Source organism: Dendropsophus ebraccatus, chromosome 14 (assembly GCF_027789765.1).
Source record: "Dendropsophus ebraccatus isolate aDenEbr1 chromosome 14, aDenEbr1.pat, whole genome shotgun sequence".
In the NCBI taxonomy this organism is placed as follows: domain Eukaryota; kingdom Metazoa; phylum Chordata; class Amphibia; order Anura; family Hylidae; genus Dendropsophus; species Dendropsophus ebraccatus.
In genome coordinates, this window is record NC_091467.1 from 67,049,142 (window position 1) to 67,071,420 (window position 22,279).

Consider the following 22,279-nt stretch of genomic DNA (forward strand, 5'->3'; position numbering starts at 1 on the left):
ATGGCTGGCTCTGTGCATTGTCATCAGTAACAACCCAGCATACAATGTCTATAAAATGACTGCAGGGTGAATGATAATAATATAAAAAAACAAGAGAGAATCGCTGCTTTCTTTCATTTCTATATCATTGGAAAAATAGAAAAAGTTGCGGCACTCAGATCTATATATATATCATACTATACTGCATGGTGAAAACCAGTAAGACACCATCTAAAAAATACCCCCAACACCCCAAAATTGCCCCCTTTCTCACAATACAATATATGTATCTTAAAATAGTGCTGACAAAAACACATAAAAAGCGTCTCTCAGTCTGGAGGACCTGTCCTGTCCCGTCTGGTGTTACTCACTGGTGTCATTCTAACTATCCCCTGTGGTGGCGCTGCAGATAGATTGCACCATATGGAGAACCCTGGCATACAGTATACAACCGCTCAAGGCAACTGGTCACCTACACACTGTCGCCACCTAGTGTCCAAATGAACATATATATATATTTTTTTTTCGGTGCAAATTTAGGAGTTTTTGCAGCTCCAGACTTCCAGCTGTTGTATATGAAAGTTTTCTTCACACAGCGGCGGGTTGTCGAACGTTTCGCAGTGCTCCGTCCTCCCGTTATAGAGATCAGCATCGATACTCAAGGCTTGTCCGCTGCCGCCCCCTGAAACGAAAGACCACACGATACTGTCAGGTTTCCATTCACTGACAAGCGGTGATTTTACAGAGAGAAGGAACTGAAGTGTAATATACATTGAGTATACAGTATATATATATATCTCATGTCTGCCATATCTCACCTATTATAATGCCTTGGCTGTTCCCACACATAAACATGGAGGCGGTGTTAGATGGCAGCTGGAAATGTCGGACGGAAAGGAACGGGGATAGGTGGCTGGGGTTTCCTTCCCCCGGGACGGTCAGGAAGTTTGCAGACTGGGAGGGACTACAGGGGGCCGAGGACATTGTAGACGACCGGCGTCTGAGGGTCGGGGAAAGTCGGGCACCGAAAGAGTAAGATCGGGGTCTGGAGCGTGGGGATGGCGGGGCGGTCTTCACCATCTCCGGTTTCTTCACTACGACCCACTCGTACCGCTCCATGTCCGGGCGAATCTGCAAGGGGAAGAGATGGAGACTGCTGTAAATGGCGTCTACACTCCTCTCCTATATTGCTCCAGTACTAATATAACCTTCAGATATTATATCATATGTGACTGATAACAGCAGCTCCTCTTATAATGCTCCAGCACTGATATAACCTCCTATTACATCATATGTGACTGATATCAGCCTCCTATAAAACTCCAATACTGATATAACCTTCAGATATTATATCATATGTGACTGATATCAGCCTCCTATAATACTCCAGTACTGATATAACCTCCAGAGATATTACATCATATGTGACTGATATCAGCCTCCTATAATACTCCAGTACTGATATAACCTCCAGAGATATTACATCATATGTGACTGATATCAGCCACTCCTCTTATACCGCTCCAGTACTGATATAACCTCCAGATATTATATCATATGTGACTGATATCAGCCACTCCTCTTATAATGCTCCACCACTGATATAACCTCCAGAGATATTACACCATATGTGACTGATATCAGCCTCCTATAAAACTCCAATACTGATATAACGTCTAGATATTACATCATATGTGACTGATATCAGCCTCCTATAATACTCCAGTACTGATATAACCTCCAGATATTATATCATATATGACTGATATCAGCCGCTCCTCTTATAACGCTCCAGTACTGATATAACCTCCAGAAATATTACATCCTATGTGACTGATATCAGCCGCTCCTCTTATAACGCTCCAGCACTGATATAACCTCCTATTACATCATATGTGACTGATATCAGCCTCCAGTACTGATATAACCTCCAGACATTACATCATATGTGACTGATATCAGCAGCTCCTTTTATAACGCTCCAGACATTACATCATATGTGACTGATATCAGCCGCTTCTCTTATAACGCTCAAACACTGATATAACCCAAGACATTACATCATATATGACTGAGAACATCCTCTTATAACGCTCCAGTAATGATATAACCTTCAGAGACATTACATTCGATGTGACTGATATCAGCCGCTGCTCTTATAACAAGCCAGTACTGATATAATCACCAGAGACATTACATCATATGTGACTGATATCAACCGCTCCTCTTATAACGCTCCAGCACTGATATAACCTCCTATTACATCATATGTGACTGATAACATCCTTTTATAACGCTCCAGTACTGATATAACCTCCTATTACATCCGATGTGACTGATATCAGCCGCTTCTCTTATAATGCTCTAGCACTGATATAACCTCCTATTACATCATATGTGACTGATATCAGCCGCTTCTCTTATAACGCTCCAGCACTGATATAACCTCCTATTACATCATATGTGACTGATAATATCCTTTTATAACGCTCCAGTACTGATATAATTGCCAGAGAGATTACATCATATGTGACTGATATCACAGCTCCTCTTATAATGCTGCTGTAGTGTAATAAATGACCGGTCACTTACAGAAAACACAAAGCATTCTCCGGTTCCAAAAAATGAGGACACCTGCCCGCAGCATTTCCTCCGTTCATTCCAGTCTGTGGACAGGTAGGCACCACACACCTGAGGAGGAAGGAGGCAGATGAGCCTTCATCTTACATTGATAAGATAGGTGATGTGTCCCCCTGTGTGTTTGGTGGAATTAGTGGGCATGCACCTATCAGGAGAAGGGAGGGGTCCTGTGTCCCCCTGTGTGTTTGGTGGAATTAGTGGGCATGCACCTATCAGGAGAAGGGAGGGGTCCTGTGTCCCCCTGTGTGTTTGGTGGAATTAGTGGGCATGCACCTATCAGGAGAAGGGAGGGGTCCTGTGTCCCCCTGTGTGTTTGGTGGAATTAGTGGGCATGCACCTATCAGGAGAAGGGAGGGGTCCTGTGTCCCCCTGTATGTTTGGTCGAATTAGCGGGCATGCACCTATCAGGAGAAGGGAGGGTCCCGTGTCACCCTGTGTGTTTGGTGGAGATGGTGGGTATCCACTGATCATGAGAAGGAAGGTCCTGTGCTCCCCTGTGTTTTTGGTGGCATTATTGGACTTGTATCTATCATGAGAAGGGGGGTCCTGTGCTCCCCTCTCTTTTTGGCGGCATTATTGAAAATGTATCTATCATGAGAAGGGGGGTCCTGTGCTCCCCTGTCTTTTTGGCGGCATTATTGGACATGTATCTATCATGAGAAGGGGGTCCTGTGCTCCCCTGTGTTTTTGGCGGCATTATTGGACATGTATCTATCATGAGAAGGGGGGTCCTGTGCCCCCCTGTGTGGACGGTGCAGCTGCTAAGCATGCTCGCTACCACTCTATCCCCTCTCTATAGGGCTAATGGAGGTAGGTGGACATTCACACAGACCCCCATTCTCATGAGCCGGATCTCCACATCTTTTGCATAGAAGGTAAGTGTCTAATTCTGGAATACCCCTTTAATCAATTGTCACCATCTGAAGACCTTGGCTTGCTGTCAGTGAATATAAACCGTGTTCACCCCCACCTGTCCTGAGCTTATACGTCACATGCTACAATGACATTTCTCACCTCGTTTGTGGTCGTCTTGATGAACAGGACCGTGGGCTCCGTCCCTTCACAATGGGAATAAAACCTGCAAAGAGATCACATCTGGTTACATACAGGATCCCCCCAAAATGGCCGCCTTAAAGGAGACAAAATATGCTTCTTGCTATATAACCTTCTTAAAGGGATCCTCCACATTCCTAAAACAAAGGTAAGCAGTCGGAAAATGCAGAATCTATAGCACTTATAGCAACACTACAACTCCCATCATGCCTGGTCAGCCATATTCATAGCTTTGACTGTCCGGGCATGATGGGAGTTGTAGTTTTGTGAAGCTGGGGGGGCAGCAGGTTCCCCATCCCTGGTGTACAGTGAGGTTCTGTATTGCCCACTATGACTATAAGCAGAACCCACAGCTTTGCTCACTGGTTCTCCGTGTAGCAGGGGATTCTGGGTAGTTTTGAACACCTTGGAGCATGAAACTTTTATAAAGAAAGCCTTTAGCGGCTCATATCCCCAATTGTCTCCGAAAGACACAAGCAATTTGGCGATTTATTCGGTTATTTTATTTAGGGTTTGACCTTAGCGGCTTTGTATAAATTGTTAGAAAGATAGAGGACGTCTTAGGAATTCAGAAGAAAGCGAGCGATCGATAGGAGTGTATGTGCTGCCCCCTGGAGGAGAAACATCAAACTGCAGAGGACAAGTAGAACGCTTAGCTCCACTTCCCATTCTGAAAGGCGAGGAGGAATCGCACCCTCCCTCATTGTCTGATACTGTATATTATTACTACGTGTTGCTGGTTTTTGTTGATTCTTTCTTGGTGTATTCTTTCCAGTATGGAGAACAGGAGAGGTTTTCTATGGGGATTTGCTGCTGCTCTGGACAGTTCCTGACATGGACCGAGGTGGCAGCGGAGAGCTCTGTGTCAGACTGGAGAATACACCACTTCATGCAGGACATACAGCAGCTGATAAGTCCTGGAAGACTGGAGATTTTTTAATAGAAGTCAATTACAATTCTATATAACTTTCTGCCACCAGTTAATTCAAAAGAAAAAAAAATGGTGAACTACCCCTGTATGGACCCCTATCATGTATAGCAGTGTATACCGCACCCAGTCTCCTGTATGGACCCCTATCATGTATAGCACTGTATACCGCACCCAGTCTGCTGTATGGACCCCTATCATGTATAGCACTGTATACGGCACCCACTCTGCTGTATAGACCCCTATCATGTATAGCACTGTATACCGCACCCAGTCTCCGGTATGGACCCCTATCATGTATAGCACTGTATACCGCACCCAGTCTGCTGTATGGCCCCCTATCATGTATAGCACTGTATACGGCACCCAGTCTCCTGTATGGCCCCCTATCATGTATAGCACTGTATACGGCACCCAGTCTCCTGTATGGTCCCCTATCATGTATAGCACTGTATACCGCACCCAGTCTCCTGTATGGACCCCTATCATGTATAGCACTGTATACCGCACCCAGTCTCCTGTATGGTCCCCTATCATGTATAGCACTGTATACCGCACCCAGTCTCCTGTATGGACCCCTATCATGTATAGCACTGTATACCGCACCCAGTCTGCTGTATGGACCCCTATCATGTATAGCACTGTATACCGCACCCAGTCTCCTGTATGGACCCCTATCATGTATAGCACTGTATACTGCACCCAGTCTCCTGTATGGACCCCTATCATGTATAGCACTGTATACCGCACCCAGTCTCCTGTATGGACCCCTATCATGTATAGCACTGTATACCGCACCCAGTCTGCTGTATGGACCCCTATCATGTATAGCACTGTATACCGCACCCAGTCTGCTGTATGGACCCCTATCATGTATAGCACTGTATACCGCACCCAGTCTGCTGTATGGACCCCTATCATGTATAGCACTGTATACCGCACCCAGTCTCCTGTATGGACCCCTACCATGTATATCACTATATACGGCACCCAGTCTCCTGTATGGACCCCTATCATGTATAGCACTGTATACCGCACCCAGTCTCCTGTATGGACCCCTATCATGTATAGCACTGTATACCGCACCCAGTCTCCTGTATGGACCCCTATCATGTATAGCACTGTGTTCCGCACCCAGTCTCCTGTATGGACCCCTATCATGTATAGCACTGTATACGGCACCCACTCTGCTGTATGGACCCCTATCATGTATAGCACTGTATACCGCACCCAGTCTCCTGTATGGACCCCTATCATGTATAGCACTGTATACCGCACCCAGTCTGCTGTATGGACCCCTATCATGTATAGCACTGTATACGGCACCCACTCTCCTGTATGGACCCCTATCATGTATAGCACTGTATACCGCACCCAGTCTCCTGTATGGACCCCTATCGTGTATAGCACTGTATACCGCACCCAGTCTCCTGTATGGACCCCCTATCATGTATAGCACTGTATACCGCACCCAGTCTCCTGTATGGACCCCTATCATGTATAGCACTGTATACCGCACCCAGTCTCCTGTATGGACCCCTATCATGTATAGCACTGTATACCGCACCCAGTCTCCTGTATGGACCCCCTATCATGTATAGCACTGTATACCGCACCCAGTCTCCTGTATGGACCCCTACCATGTATATCACTATATACGGCACCCAGTCTCCTGTATGGCCCCCTATCATGTATAGCATTGTATACCGCACCCAGTCTCCTGTATGGACCCCTATCATGTATAGCACGGTATACCGCACCCAGTCTCCTGTATGGACCCCTATCATGTATAGCACTGTATACCGCACCCAGTCTGCTGTATGGACCCCTATCATGTATAGCACTGTATACCGCACCCAGTCTGCTGTATGGACCCCTATCAAGTATAGCACTGTATACCACACCCAGTCTCCTGTATGGACCCCTATTATGTATAGCACGGTATACCGCACCCACTCTCCTGTATGGACCCCCATCATGTGTAGCACTGTATACCGCACCCAGTCTCCTGTATGGACCCCCATTGTGTATAGCACTGTATACCGCACCCAGTCTCCTGTATGGACCCATATCATGTATAACGCTGTATACCCCACCCAGTCTTCTGTATGGACCCCTATCATGTATAGCACTGTATACGGCACCCACTCTGCTGTATGGACCCCTATCATGTATAGCACTGTATACCGCACCCAGTCTGCTGTATGGACCCCTATCATGTATAGCACTGTATACCGCACCCAGTCTCCTGTATGCAGTGGCGGTCTTTGGCACCAAGCACCCCAAGCGATCGCTTGGGGCCCCCAACATCCAGGGGGGCCCCACGCCCCGCTCTTGTGCTCAAGACCGCTGGAGAGGGCCGCTGCCCCGCTCACTGCTGCCATCTGAACTTTAACTATGAGCACTCGTAATGAGCGCTCATAGTTACATGCAGCAGCACTGACAGGGCGGGAGACATTGGGTCCTTTCCTGTCAGTCACTCTTGTGGCCGCAGGAAGGGTTTTCCCTGCGGTCACAAGTGGCAGCTTTGTCCTTGTGGTGACGGCGCTCTAGTGACATCACTGGAGCATCAGTGCCAGGACAAGGGGAGTGCAGCCTCTTGTGATAGCAGGGAAAACCCTTCCTCCGGCCACAAGAGTGAAGAGAAGAGGAGACGCCCGGACCCAGGTGAGTATAAGTGTTTGTTTTATTATGTTATATACTATATTGGAGGGGGAGCACACAGGGGTCTGTTAAACTGGGGGAGCGCACATCGGGGGGGCTATATAAATGGGGGGAGCACACAGGGGGCTATATAACAGGGGGAGCACACAGGGGGGCTATAGACTACTGGGGCTTCACAGAGGGGTCTATATACTACTGGGGGCAGCACACAGGGGTCTATATACTACTTGGGGCAGCAGAATGGGGTTTATATACAAGTTGGAGAGCACACAGGAGGTCTATATCCAAGTGGGGGAGCACACAGGGGGGCTATATACTACTGGAGGAGCACACAGGGGTCTATATACTACTGGTGGGGCACACAGGGGGTCTATATACTACTGGGGGAACATACAGGGGGTGTAAATACTACTTGTGAGGCACACAGGTGGTCTATATATAACTGGGGGAGCACACAGGGGTCTGTATACTACTGGGGCAGCACACAAGGGGTCTATATAATACTGGTGGGGCACACAGGGGGTCTATATACTACTGGGGGAACCACTCAGGGGGTTTATATACTACTGGAGGAGCACACAGGGGTCTATATCCAAGTTGGGGAGCACACAGGAGGTCTATATCCAAGTGGGGGAGCACACAGGGGGGCTAAATACCCCTGAGGGAGCACACAGAGGGCCTATATACTAGTGGGGGAGCACACAGGGGGTATATACAACTCGGGGCAGCACACAGGGGGTCTATATAAAACTGGGGCAGCAAACAGGAGGTCTATATACTTCTGGGGGAGCACACGGGGGGGCTAAATATAACTGGGGGGACACAAAGGGGTCTATATACTACTGGGGGAAGCAAACAAGGGGTAAATACTACTGGGGGCAGGACACAAGGGGTATATACTATTGGGGTGGCACACAAGGAGTATATATTACTGGCGGTAGCGCACAAGGGGTATATACTACTGGGGGCAACACACAGCGGTCTATTGTTTTGGAACGCGTGTCGAGGGGGGGGCCCCAGACATAACTTTGCTTGGGGCCCCAGAAATGCCAAGATCGCCCCTGCCTGTATGGACCCCTATCATGTATAGCACTTTGTAACCAATACCGCACCCAGTCTGCACAGCCCTGGCTATCACTTCATCTTCACAGGGAGCCGTTTTAGGCTATCCTCCCACTCACAGCGCTTACCATAGATATCAGAGGTAAAGACGTCACCTTGGGTTACACAACCACAGCCGCCCATGTAAAAATACATTGTTCCGCCCTGTTGTCATTGCAATGTTCTTTCCTAATCCCTGGCACTGATAAATGTATTTTCTGGACTCGCGGCTGAAGAGCGGCCATAGATTAGCTGAACGTTATACAAGCCACTCAGTAAAGGGAACTCAGGCATTAAATTGCTTTTTCTTGTATCTGTAAACTAGGGGGCCTGGAGAAAAACGGCGGGGTGCGGATTATAAGTCACTGTACAAAGCCTATTATTGGGGGGACCCAGCGACCCAGTCACTTCTTGTGTAAGTCAGTGGGTGTACATCAGGCTTCAAGCTTCTCTAAGGGTCTAAGCTAATTCCAATAGGTGGCGCTCTTTTCCTTCTGTAGGAGAGCTAACTTACATCCCCTGTATACAGGGGTGATTGGTGCCATTACCTCTGCAGACTATAGCCGTGCTCCAGGGTGGAGAAGAGCAGAACCGGGGAGTACAGGGAGAAGCGTTCAGGGATCCACGACCACACCATCCTCATTTCATGGGCCGTTATGATTTCCGATGAGAAGCTGGTGATATCTACGGCCATGTGAGCTGGTTGTCTGCAAGGGAACAGGACCACGTAATCGATATGACATCAATACGGTATAAGAGACTCTTTGGGCGTCTCCACCTAACCACCATACAAGCCACGATACATACAGATCCACATACAACCATTGGCATCTATGAGGACCTTCAAAGCTATTCTGCTAGAATTTAGATAACTTTTGGCTGGGTTCACACTACGTATATTTCAGTCAGTATTGTGGTCCTCATATTGCAACCAAAACCAGGAGTGGATTAAAAACACAGAAAGGCTCTGTTCACACAATGTTGAAATTGAGTGGATGGCCGCCATATAACAGTAAATAACGGCCATTATTTCAATATAACAGCCGTTGTTTTAAAATAACACCAAATATTTGCCATTAAATGGTGGCCATCCACTCAATTTCAACATTGTGTGAACAGATCCTTTCTGTGTTTTTAATCCACTCCTGGTTTTGGTTGCAATATGAGGACCACAATACTGACTGAAATATACGTAGTGTGAAACCAGCCTTGATATGTTGCTGCCCATGGTGAGACTAACAATTCCTTCCATACTTGTTATTATCTATTCAGTCTCCTTCCTCCAGTTCTCAGCTGCTGCTTTCTGCTGAAAACACAAAAATCTGTGTGTGAGCTTTTCTCTCCATCTCCCCCCTCCCTTCTGAGACAGCTGATGTAAATAAGTCACTGGCAGGCTTTTTCTGCAACTTTGTAGTTTCTTTGTAATGCTCGGAGCGGTAATCTGAGGTCAAGTTGCTGATGACCTCACTGTGATTATTCCTCCCAGCATTACAAAGAAGCTACAATGTTGCAGATAAAGCCTGTCAGTGACTTGTTTACATCAGCCGTCTCAGAAGGGAGGGGGACGGAGGAGGGGGAGGCAGAGAGAAAAGCTCACACACAGATTTTTGTGTTTTCCGCAGAAAGCAGCAGCTGAGAACTAGGGGAAGAAGACTGAATAGATAATAACAAGTATGGAATTAACTGTTAGTCTCACCATGGGCAACAACATATCAAAAGTTATGTTTGAGTGGAATACCCCTTTAAGTATCCACTCACCTTGGTTGCATTACGGTGATGCCACTCTGGGACAAAGCCTTTCTGTTGGCCATGTGGAGGAGCCAGATCTCCTTGTGGGAGAAAAGCCGAATGCTAAAGGCTTTCTCCAAGAGCTTCTCCACACAGACATGGCTGGAGATGTTCTTGACAAACCCCTGGATGTCATACTTAATGTCCTGGCCCTCATACTCTGTGTGGAGTTTGTACTGCTTGAGCAAGGCCAGCGCCACCCGGTATAGCACCTTGTCGCCCTCCAGAAGGAAGACGTCAAAGACCCTGATGACGTAATCGAAGGGCAAGTCTCCGAAGATCCACATCAACCAATCGGAGAAGACCTCCAATGAGTTTTCGCAGTGGGTGGTAATGAACTTATGGGTGGCATGGCAATACTTTTTGGCCAAGTCACCAAACGTCATGCTAGAAGCTTCGTAGGACAAGAAGCTTTGTTCGATATAAGTCTTATGGGGTTCGGTGCAAGATATAAGGCGGCAAGCCCTCTCGAAACACTCTGCTTCATCTTCACTGAAATGCATCAAGAGGGCCACCACAGCGGGCAACGCCGGACTATAGGTGATGTCCGGATACTGGTTGCCGATGCATATGAGGATCTTCTTCACAGCAGTTTCACCTCGCACATTGAGGCAGTACATGGGCATGAGGCACCCGTCCACGAATTCTGGCAAGGGGTGATCACTGAGTCCACCCTGCCCAAATAGTCGTTCGGATACATCGTGATACACAGAGGCGTTGGGTGTAAATATCTTAGAGTTGATGTTTTTGATGATCTGGTTGTAGGCTTGTGACCGCACGGCTCGGTTCACACCCCAGGTTCCGTCTCTGGCCATCTTCTTCAGGTCCTTCTGTGATTGAGGGATCTCTACATGGGTGGTCTTCTTTGATCCAGTATTAGATGGGAATTGGTCCCAGTCTACAAAGTGGCCGCAGTCCACGTAGGAGTCGGTGTCGATTTCCCAGACATCGGCGTCCGGTGTGATGATCACCGGGGGCCCACAGGAAATGCTCATCTCTGGGAAAGAAGGAGAAGACGTTAGGTGGTTGATGGGTGGTTCCTACTATAAGACCTTATATAGGGGCACGAATTGGAGCTCCCCGAGAACCATCCCCTATGATGAAACATTTCTTAATTCCTTCATCGTAACCGACCTTATCTCGCAACTTAAACTGGCCATATGCATATGGTGGCTACATCCCGATTCCCCCCCATACAGGCATGCTCAATGACGAGAGGGGTCAAAGTAGTTTTTACTAGCAAAGACTTTTTTCCCTGAGAACAAAAGAATCAGTCATGCTCGAGTCATTGGAGGGAGATAATAGGTCACCAGGGCTGGACTGGCCATCTGGCATCTCTGGCAAATGCCAGATGGGTTAGTCTTGGCTGACCTTGTTTGCTCCCTAATGATGGGGTGGGGGGGACAAGGTGGCATTAGCCCCTGGCTTTTCCCCCAGTGGATTCTTCGGCTGTCACTGTGCCTATGCCTTTAACTATAAGTGTTCTTTTTTTTTTTTTTTTTTTTTTAAATTTATGGGGGGGGGGATATTTTATGTGGGCTGGAAGGGTGATTTATGTGCCAGGGCTGCTTTTTAGTCCCCGTCCAACCATGGAGGTCACCCTACACAATGCATGGTTGGCCCGTCATGACAACGACCATCATGTTCGGCTGACACTTACTGTATCTGTTGTGTATGGGCAGCTTGAAGGCTGTACTAGATGGTTCAAGTCACTCACTAAAGAAGCGCAAAATAGCCACCAAAAGCATTGCCTGTACCAATATAAATGTAATAAAACATGTAGACACATAAAAAACGCACTAAAAACACAAAAAAAACCAACAGTTTTTCTGACAATCTGTGCGCAGGGTGTGACCCCAGTGACCCTGCAGCCATTACCACCTCATCCCCACAGCAGTAAACAAGCCACGTACCATAGGTGTTGCTGTTTATAGTCACAATGAGGTCACATTTTATTCTAGTTTTTCTTTCTATGTTGATACTTTTTGGGTGTTTTTGTGCACAGGGACAGGTCAGCACACGTGTTGACGCCTCTGGGCAGACATGTTCAGGCCCTCAGGCATTTTGTTACATTATACATAATACAACGCCAGTAATAGTTACATGCAGTGACTAAATAATACCATCATATAGTGCCCATATAATGCTGCCATATAGTCCACATACAGTATAATAGTGCCAAACAATGCAGAAATAACAGAGCTATGTACTGACTAAATAATAACACTATATAGTGCCCATATAATAGTGCCAAACAGTAAAGAAATAACAGTGCTACATGATGAATAAATAATACCACTAGTTAGCGCTCATATAATATTGCCAAACAGTAAAGAAGTAACTGTGCTATATAATGAATAAATAATGCCACCATATAGTGCCCATATAATAGTTCTTGACAGTAAAGAAATAACAATGCTATATGATGAATAAATAATACCACCATATAGTGCCCAGATAATAGTGCCAAATAGTAAAGAAGTAACTTCTATATGATGAATAAATAATGCCACCATATAGTGCCCATATAATAGTTCCATACAGTAAAGAAATAACAGTGCTACATGATAAATAAATAATACCACTATATAGTGCCCATATAATAGTGCCAAACAGTAAAGAAATAACAATGCTACATGATAAATAAATAATACCACTATATAGTGCCCATATAATAGTGCCAGACAGTAAAGAAAAAACAATGCTATATGAGGAATAAATAATACCACTATATAGTGCCCATATAATAGTGCCAGACAGTAAAGAAATAACAACGCTATAACAACCCTAAGTGAGATAGTGGAGAATGTTGAGTGCACGCTCAGCTCAGATGAGCATACATGCATTCTAAGTTGGTTGAGAGCCACCGGTGAGTGTGACCTGTAGGGGGCGATCTGGGATGGCGAGTTCAGGTAGTTCAGATTGGGATGACAGATAACATGACCCACTTCTCCTGCCGATCTTATCACTACTTATTACTACTCCTCTGTTTGTCAAACAAACTAATGACGTTTAGAAGTGAGTGAGAAGTCACCAAATCCCCTTCAAGGGCAGATACAGATCTTATAGGAAATGTTCAGGAGATGTGTCCCTGACTATGGTGCACGGTCCTGACTTACTATGGTGCATGGCCCTGACTTATTATGGTGAACGGCCCTGACTTACTATGGTGAATGACCCTGACTTACTATGGTGAACGGCCCTGACTTACTATGGTGAACGGCCCTGACTTACTATGGTGAATGACCCTGACTATGGTGCACGGTCCTGACTTACTATGGTGAACGACCCTGACTTACTATGGTGAACGGCCCTGACTTACTATGGTGAATGACCCTGACTATGGTGCACGGTCCTGACTTACTATGGTGAATGGCCCTGACTTACTATGGTGAACGGCCCTGACTTACTATGGTGAATGACCCTGACTTACTATGGTGAACGGCCCTGACTTACTATGGTGAACGGCCCTGACTTACTATGGTGCACGGCCCTGACTTACTATGGTGAATGACCCTGTCTTACTATAGTGCACGGCCCTGACTTACTATGGTTAACGAACCTGAATTACTAAGGTGAATAACCCTGACTTACTATGGTGAACGGCCCTGACTTACTTTTATGCACGACCCTTACTTACTATGGTGCACGGCCCTGACTTACTATGGTGAATGACCCTGTCTTACTATAGTACACGGCCCTCACTTACTATGGTTAACGAACCTGAATTACTAAGGTGAATGACCCTGACTTACTTTAGTGAACGACCCTGAATTACTATGATGAAAGGCCCTGACTTACTATGGTACACAGCCCTTACTTACTATGGTGAATGACCCTGAATTACTATAGTGCACGGCCCTGACTTACTATGATGAACGACCCTGACATACTATGGTGAACGACCCTGTCTTACTATGATGAAAGGCCCTGGCTTACTATGTTACACAGCCCTTACTTACTATGGTGAATGACCCTGAATTATTATGGTGCACGGCCTTGACTTAATATGGTGCACGGCAGAGGCGGATTATAATGAGGGCAATCTGGGCAACCGCCCGGGGCCCGGAGGGGGCTAAGGGCGGTGATTCTGCACAGAGGGGGCTATGGAGGGGATGCTACTGAGGGGGCTATTTATGGAGGGGATGCTACAGAGGGGGCTATACACTCACCGGCCACTTTATTAGGTACACCTGTCCAACTGCACGTTACCACTTAATTTCTAATCAGCCAATCACATGGCGGCAACTCGGTGCATTTAGGCATGTAGACATGGTCAAGACAATCTCCTGCAGTTCAAACCGAGCATCAGTATGGGGAAGAAAGGTGATTTGAGTACCTTTGAACGTGGCATGGTTGTTGGTGCCAGAAGGGCTGGTCTGAGTATTTCAGAAACTGCTGATCTACTGGGATTTTCACGCACAACCATCTCTAGGGTTTACAGAGAATGGTCCGAAAAAGAAAAAACATCCAGTGAGCGGCAGTTCTGTGGGCGGAAATGCCTTGTTGATGCCAGAGGTCAGAGGAGAATGGGTAGACTGGTTCGAGCTGATAGAAAGGCAACAGTGACTCAAATAGCCAACCGTTACAACCAAGGTAGGCAGAAGAGCATCTCGGAACGCACAGTACGGCCAACTTTGAGGCAGATGGGCTACAGCAGCAGAAGACCACCCGTTACTAGCATGGTATACCTAATAAAGTGCCCGGTGAGTGTATATATATATATATATATATATATATATATATATATATATATGGAGGGGATGCTACAGAGGGGGCTATATATATGGAGGGGATGCTACAGAGGGGGGTATATATATATATATGGTTCAGGGAAGAAAAAGAGCGCTGCACCTCACACCTATGGCTGACACTAGTACCTCTCGCCTGCATAAAAAAACATCAGAATTCTGTATGTGAATTGATCAAGCCACACTGCCCCATGTACCTCGTGCCGGTATCTGATACACATGGGTCCCTACACTAAGTCCACACTGTGCCAGTCAGTGACCACCACCCCCGCAGGCGTGCATGGGCAGGGAAGGGAGGCCATGGAACGGCCCTGCAACCCCCATGCCACAGGACCAGACCCAAAAATGCCCCCCCAAAAAACTCCCAGCCAGCACCACCGGCGGAGGAAGCTGCCCCCAAACAGCACAAGTCTGGATAAGGTATTGCACTCACCATAGCTACTGCAGATATATATATATATATATACAGTAAAACCTTGGTTTCCGAACACCTCGGTGTTCGAACAATTCGGTTTTCGAACTAAATTTCCCCCTGAAGTTTTTCTCGGTATCCGAACATTGCTCGGTATCCGAACAAAACCAGGGGGATAACTGTCAGCTGAACTGATGTTCAGCTGACAGTTAGAGGTGTTCGGAACACTGAGAGGCAGGAGCGGGCGGCTATTTAAACTTGCCGCCGTGCTCCTGCTCCAATCAGCTGCGGGGGACACCCTGTAAAGAAGTGGGGAATCCCATCAAAATGATGGGATTCCCCACTTCTTTACAGGGTGTCCCCCACAGCTGAGAGGAGCAGGAGCAGGGCGGCAAGTTTAAATAGCCGCCCGCTCCCGCCTCTCACTGCGGGGACAGGCTGTAAAGAAGCCGTCTCCCAGCGCTGTCCTCCTGTCTCTCCCCACCAAGAGTTCCCTATGGGAACTTACAGCTCGGTTTTCGAACTGCTCGGTTATGGAACAGCCTTCCAGAACCAATTATGTTCGAAAACCGAGGTACCACTGTATATATATATATATATATATATATATGGAGGGGATGCTACAGAGGGGGGTATATATATGGAGGGGATGCTACAGAAAGTGGTATATATATATATATATATATATATATGTAGGGGATGCTACATAGGGGGGTATATATATGGAGGGGATGCTACAGAGGGGTGTATATATATATATATATATATATATATGGAGGGGATGCTACAGAGGGTGGTATATATATATATATATATATATATATATGGAGGGGATGCTACATAGGGGGGTATATATATATATATATATATATATATATATATGGAGGGGATGCTACAGAGGGGTGTATATATATATATATATATATATATATATATATATATGGAGGGGATGCTACAGAGGGGGGTATATATATGGAGGGGATGCTACGGGGGGGTATATATATGGAGGGGATGCTACAGGGGGGGGTATATATATATATATGGAGGGGATGCTACATAGGGGGGTATATATATGGAGGGGATGCTACAGGGGGGTATATATATATATATGGAGGGGATGCTACAGCGGGGGGTATATATATATATATATATATATAGAGGGGATGCTACATAGGGGGGTATATATATGGAGGGGATGCTACAGGGGGGGTATATATATATATATATATATATATATGGAGGGGATGCTACAGAGGGGGGTATATATATGGAGGGGATGCTACATAGGGGGGTATATATATGGAGGGGATGCTACAGAGGGGGGTATATATATGGGGGATGCTACAGAGGGGAGTATATATATGGGGGATGCTACAGAGGGGGGTATATATATGGGGGATGCTACAGAGGGGGGTATATATATGGAGGGGATGCTACAGGGGGGTATATATATATATGGAGGGGATGCTACAGAGGGGAGTATATATATGGGGGATGCTACAGGGGGGTATATATATATATATATATATATATATGGAGGGGATGCTACAGAGGGGGGTATATATATATATATATATATATATATGGGGGATGCTACACAGAGGGAGCACGGTTCCTGTGTGAAGCAGATGGGGACTTTGTATAGAGATGAGGATGCTGCTGCAGTGAAGAGTCTAAAATGTCTGTCTGGCAGATTCTGTGGTGACGAGTCACGGCCGGCGAAGTCTTCATGATGGCCGGAGCCAGATGGAGAGGAAAAGGAACAGAGAACAACTTTGATTTAGCAAAACGTCACTCATGGAGAGAAGCCGCCTCCTGTGAGTCCTTGTCATTATCAGCTGAAGTGTCCCATAGACAGCAGCAGCAGTCTCCTGTATGGCGGAGCTTAGTGGAGTGGGGACAGGGCTAGAGGGGGCATAGTTAGCAGGGGGCCCACAATTTCTGAACCGCCCGGGGCCCATGGTATCCTTAATCCGCCCCTGGTGCACAATCCTGACTTACTATGGTGCACGGCCCTGACTTACTATGGTGAACAACCCTGACGTACTAAGGTGCACAGCCCTGACTTACTACGGTGCGCGACCATGACGTACTAAGGTGCACAATCCTGACTTACTACGGTGCGCGACCCTGACGTACTAAGGTGCACGGCCCTGACTTACTATGGTGAACAACCCTGACGTACTAAGGTGCACAATCCTGACGTACTAAGGTGCACGGCCCTGACTTACTACGATGCGCGACCCTGACGTACTAAGGTGCACGGCCCTGACTTACTACGATGCACGACCCTGACGTAATAAGGTGCACGGCCCTGACTTACTATGGTGCACGGCCCTGACTTACTACAATGCGCGACCCTGACGTACTAAGGTGCACAATCCTGACTTACTACGATGCGCGACCCTGACGTACTAAGGTGCATGGCCCTGACTTACTATGGTGCACAGCATGGAATTGTGGGAGGACAGATTAAAAAAAGCAAGCTGTAGCTTGTATACAGGCGTCCATTCACATACGGCCCTCAGCTGTTGCAAAACTACAATTCCCATCATGCCTGGACAGCCTAGCCCCAATTAAAGGGGTAATCCGGAGGAAAAAAAAGATTTGTAATTTACATACTTATCAGCTGCTGTATGTCCTGAAGTGGTGTATTCTTTCCAGTCTGACACAGTGCTCTCTGCGGCCATGTAAGGAACTGTCCAGTGCAGTAGCAAATCCCCATAGAAACCTCTCTGACATGGACATAGGGGGCAGCAGAGAGCACTGTGTCAGACTGGAAAGAATACACCACTTCCTGCATGACATACAGCAGCTGATAAGTACAGGAAGACTTGAGATTTTTAAATAGAAATAATTTACAAAACTTTTTGATACCAGTTGATTTAAGGAAAAAAAAAATCTCTCTAGAGTACCCCTTTAAACCTTAAAGAGATATGCCATGTAAATGAATGAGAATAGTATATAATCCTCACCTAAAGTAATCCCAGGACTCCAGTCCAGGCCCAGGATCCGTCACCAGCAGCAGCTACAATGATGTCTACGCTGTCACCTGTACAATATGAAGAGCAGGTATCTAATCCCCTCCCCCTTGTTTTGTGTTATTACTGTAGATCTGCTGGAAGATAATGGAGGAGCAGATCCGAGAGGGGGAGAAGCCATCACTTCAAGGACAAAACACTTAGTAAATTTCCTCCCGTAGGAAACATCAACAGACATTAGTCACCTCTATAAACGGGGAAAGTTATTGCTCCGCGGTGGGCTATTTATAGGTGGGCGAGTTACCACCACGCGTCACATGTAGCAGAGCCGCAAAGGTATTTCAAGGGGAACTCTACCTATAGGTGTTAGATTGATTGCAAAGTGCCTGTGGGCACTGTCCCCCAACACGTGGCTCCTTGGCTAATGCGCAACTACAACTCCCAGCATGCTCTGACAGCCGAAGGCTGTCAGAGCATGCTGGGAGTTGTAGTTGTGCAACTAGTTGGGGGAACAGGTATATAATGTTAAAGTGTCACTGTCGTTTAAATTTGTTTTTGCAGAAATCAATAGCACAGGCGATTTTAAGAAACTTTGTAATTGGGTTTATTAGCCGAAAATGTCATTTTTATCATGAAAAAGCAGTTTGAAGCTCTCCCCCCCTGTCTTCATGGTTCTCTATGGAGAGGGGAGGGGTGGAGGGAGATGAGGCACCAAAACAGGACAACAAAGAGTTAATTTACAGCTACATCACTGGCTATCTCCTCTGACAGTCAGCACTGACCTCTCTGACCTCTGAATAACAGCTTTCACACAGGCCCTGCTATGTAATCCTTTGTTCTCTGTTGGTGACTAATCTCCTTCCTCCCCCTCCCCTCTCCATAGGTTACACTGGGCTCAACTGATTTAAAAGAGTCGAGATTTCCTGATAATGAGCAGTGGATGAGAGAGAGGGGAGGGAGGGGGGGGGCTGGGGAAATTCTGAATGCAGACAATGGCATATTTGGCTAATAAACCCGATTACAACGTTTCTTAAAATCGCCTGGACTATTGATTTCTGCAAAAAAAATATGAAACAACAGTGACACTTTAAAGGTTTAGATACAGCAGTTCAGCAGTTCAGATGAAATTATGCTACACAACAGGTTTAGATACAGCCTCTCAAAACAGGCTTATATACAGCAGCTCATACATGATTTAGCGGTTCATACCATAGCCGGACAACCAGCAATGGCCTATGTTAGTGGCATCCATGGTAGGCTTAGATACAGCAACTACACTGCTTGATTCTTTTTTTAAATTTATACATTGACTAGTAGCAGTAGGAGAAGATGCAGCCCCTCTGCTGCCACTAATGGCTGTATCAGGAACTGCAGGGCTGCCTAAGCACTGGTCCTGAGACCATGACTTAAGCTGCCCTGCAGTTCCCTACACAGCCAAATCAACTGATCCCAGCAAGTGCCAGAGATTTGTAATTTACTTCTGTTAAAAAATATAACGTCTTCCAGTACTTATCAGCTGCTACATGTCCTGCAGGAAGTGGTGTATTCTCTCCAGTCTGACACAGTGCTCTCTGCTGCCACCTCTGTCCATGTCAGGAACTGTCCAGAGCAGGAGAGGTTTTCTATGGGGATTCGCTGCTGCTCTGGACAGTTCCTGACATGGACAGAGGCGGCAGCAGAGAGCACTGTGTCAGACTGGAGAGAATACACCACTTCCTGCAGGACATATAGCAGCTGGTAAGTACTGGAAAATGTAAGATTTTTTAATAGAAGTAAATTACAAATCTGTATAACTTTCTGAAACCAGTTGATTTGAAAGAAAAGCATTAAAACATTAACATTAAAAATGTTCAAGAAAAAAATTATTTAATAAAGTTATATACAAAGTTATCAAGCTGCAACCCTGCCAGGACCCCGGGCGGCAGCCATGGCAGTGAGCTGGCAGGTACCTAGGCTTCCATTGCCCACTGATACCATAAACACATCACACATTTAGTATCAGGAATCCGATCCAGCAGCGGTTATACGCCGCTTGTCAGCGATGATCGAACAATAAACTGTGATACATTGTATCTAACAGGAAGGTGATTGTCTGCGAGCGTCCTGCTCTGGAGATCAGCTGCTCACATAATGCAGCCATTGTTATCCTGGGATTGTGACAAAACAGCAGCTCTTAAATGTCCACAGAATAATGGATGCTGGGGGGGGAGGGGTCTCTGGGATAGTATCACGCAGGTTAGATACAGCAGATAGTATCACATGACAGGCTTTAGATATAGAGGTTTAGCAGGCAGTATCACACATAGGGTTAGATACAGAAACTCGGCCAACAATATCACAGAAGTATATCATATATGGTGGGCTTAAATAGGGCAACTCAGCAGACAGTATCACACATGACAGGTTTAGATACAGAGGTTCAGCAGAAATCATGCTATACAACAGGTTTAGATACAGCTGACAGCATCTGCCATTGCTCACTACAGCAGTTCAGCCTGTTGTATCATATATGACAGGCTTAGATACAGCAGATAAGCAGACAGTATCATACATGGAAGGCTTAGATACAATGATTAAGAAGACAGTATCACACATGGCTTAGATACAGCAGATAAGCAGACAGTATCATACATGGAAGGCTTAGATACAATGATTAAGAAGACAGTATCACGCATGGCTTAGATACAGCAGATAAGCAGACAGTATCATACATGGAAGGCTTAGATACAATGATTAAGAAGACAGTATCACGCATGGCTAGATACAGCAGCTCTGCAGACAGTATCACACATGGCTTAGATACAGAAGCTCTGCAGACAGTATCACACATGGCTTAGATACAGAAGCTCTGCAGACAGTATCACACATGGCTTAGATACAGCAGCTGAGCAGACAGTATCACGCATGGCTTAGATACAGCAGCTGAGCTGTAGAGGTTAGAGGTAGGTGGCGGGTCCTTAAAAATGATTTCAGGGACTTAGGCAGGAAGCTTAAAACTAGGACCTCCAAGGTGATTTTTTCCGAAATATTACCTGTACCACGAGCCACACCTGAGAGACAGCGGGAGATTAGGGAGGTAAATAAGTGGCTCAAGAGCTGGTGTAGGATAGAGGGGTTTGGGTTCATGGAGAACTGGGCCGACTTCTCGGTCGGTTACAGGCTCTACGGTAGGGACGGGCTGCATCTCAATGGGGAGGGTGCAGCCGTGCTGGGGGAGAAGATGGCTAAGAGGTTGGAGGAGTGTTTAAACTAGGGACCGGGGGGGAGGGCAACTACAATATAGTAAGTGAAGACAGAGTAGATGGAGAGCTGGGCCTAGATTATGGAACTGGGGGTGGAGCGGCGGGAGGGGTTAGAATAGTCACTAGTGATAAAAGGAAAGGGAATATGGACAAATATATTAAATGTATGTATACTAATGCTCGAAGCCTCACTAATAAAGCTGAGGAATTAGAACTCATAATGGTTGAAGAGAAATATGATATAGTGGGGATAAGCGAGACATGGCTGGACGAGACCTATGACTGGGCCGTTAATATCCAGGGTTATAGTCTATTCAGAAATGACCGTAAAAATAAGAAAGGGGGAGGGGTCTGTCTATATGTTAAATCATGCCTTAAGCCTATTCTGTGGGAGGATATATGTGATGATAATGTGGAGTCTCTTTGGGTAGAAATAAGGGGAGGGACAAAGAATAATAAAATTCTTATAGGAGTGAGTTATAAACCTCCAAGTATAGTGGAAGAATCAGAAAATCTTCTTATAAGACAAATAGATGCGGCAGCGAAGCAGGGGGAAGTCATTATTATGGGGGACTTTAACTACCCAAATATCAACTGGAAAGCAGAAACCTGCAGCTCCAGGAAGGGAAGCGTGTTTTTGGAAATAGTAAAAGATAATTACCTTTCCCAACTAGTAGAGGAACCAACAAGAGGGGGGGCCCTTCTGGACCTGATCTTAACCAATAGGCCCGACAGAATTT

The 22,279-nt window shown here is 46.2% G+C and overlaps 1 protein-coding gene across 1 annotated transcript; it reads right to left on the bottom strand.

Annotated features, from left to right (window-relative positions):
* On the bottom strand, positions 1-18,358 carry LOC138771989 (TBC1 domain family member 24-like). Its single transcript, XM_069952040.1, has 7 exons — positions 18,292-18,358; positions 10,124-11,150; positions 8,914-9,072; positions 3,634-3,697; positions 2,572-2,670; positions 798-1,110; positions 1-661 (listed from the first exon to the last, which is right to left on the bottom strand). The coding sequence occupies exons 2-7, from the start codon at positions 11,146-11,148 to the stop codon at positions 516-518; spliced, it is 1,806 nt and encodes a 601-aa protein (XP_069808141.1). The 5' UTR covers positions 11,149-11,150; positions 18,292-18,358; the 3' UTR covers positions 1-515.
* Between the last annotated feature and the right edge of the window lie 3,921 nt (positions 18,359-22,279).

What these genes read in the sequence shown, in the direction of transcription:
- LOC138771989 (XM_069952040.1), bottom strand. Translation starts at nt 11,148, where the DNA reads ATGAGCATTTCCTGTGGGCCCCCGGTGATCATCACACCGGACGCCGAT. An exon ending in ATCACCGTAATGCAACCAAG is followed by an intron (nt 9,073 to 10,123) that starts GTGAGTGGATAC and finishes GTTCCCTTGCAG; the next exon opens with ACAACCAGCTCACATGGCCG. An exon ending in CACGGCTATAGTCTGCAGAG is followed by an intron (nt 3,698 to 8,913) that starts GTAATGGCACCA and finishes ATCTCTTTGCAG; the next exon opens with GTTTTATTCCCATTGTGAAG.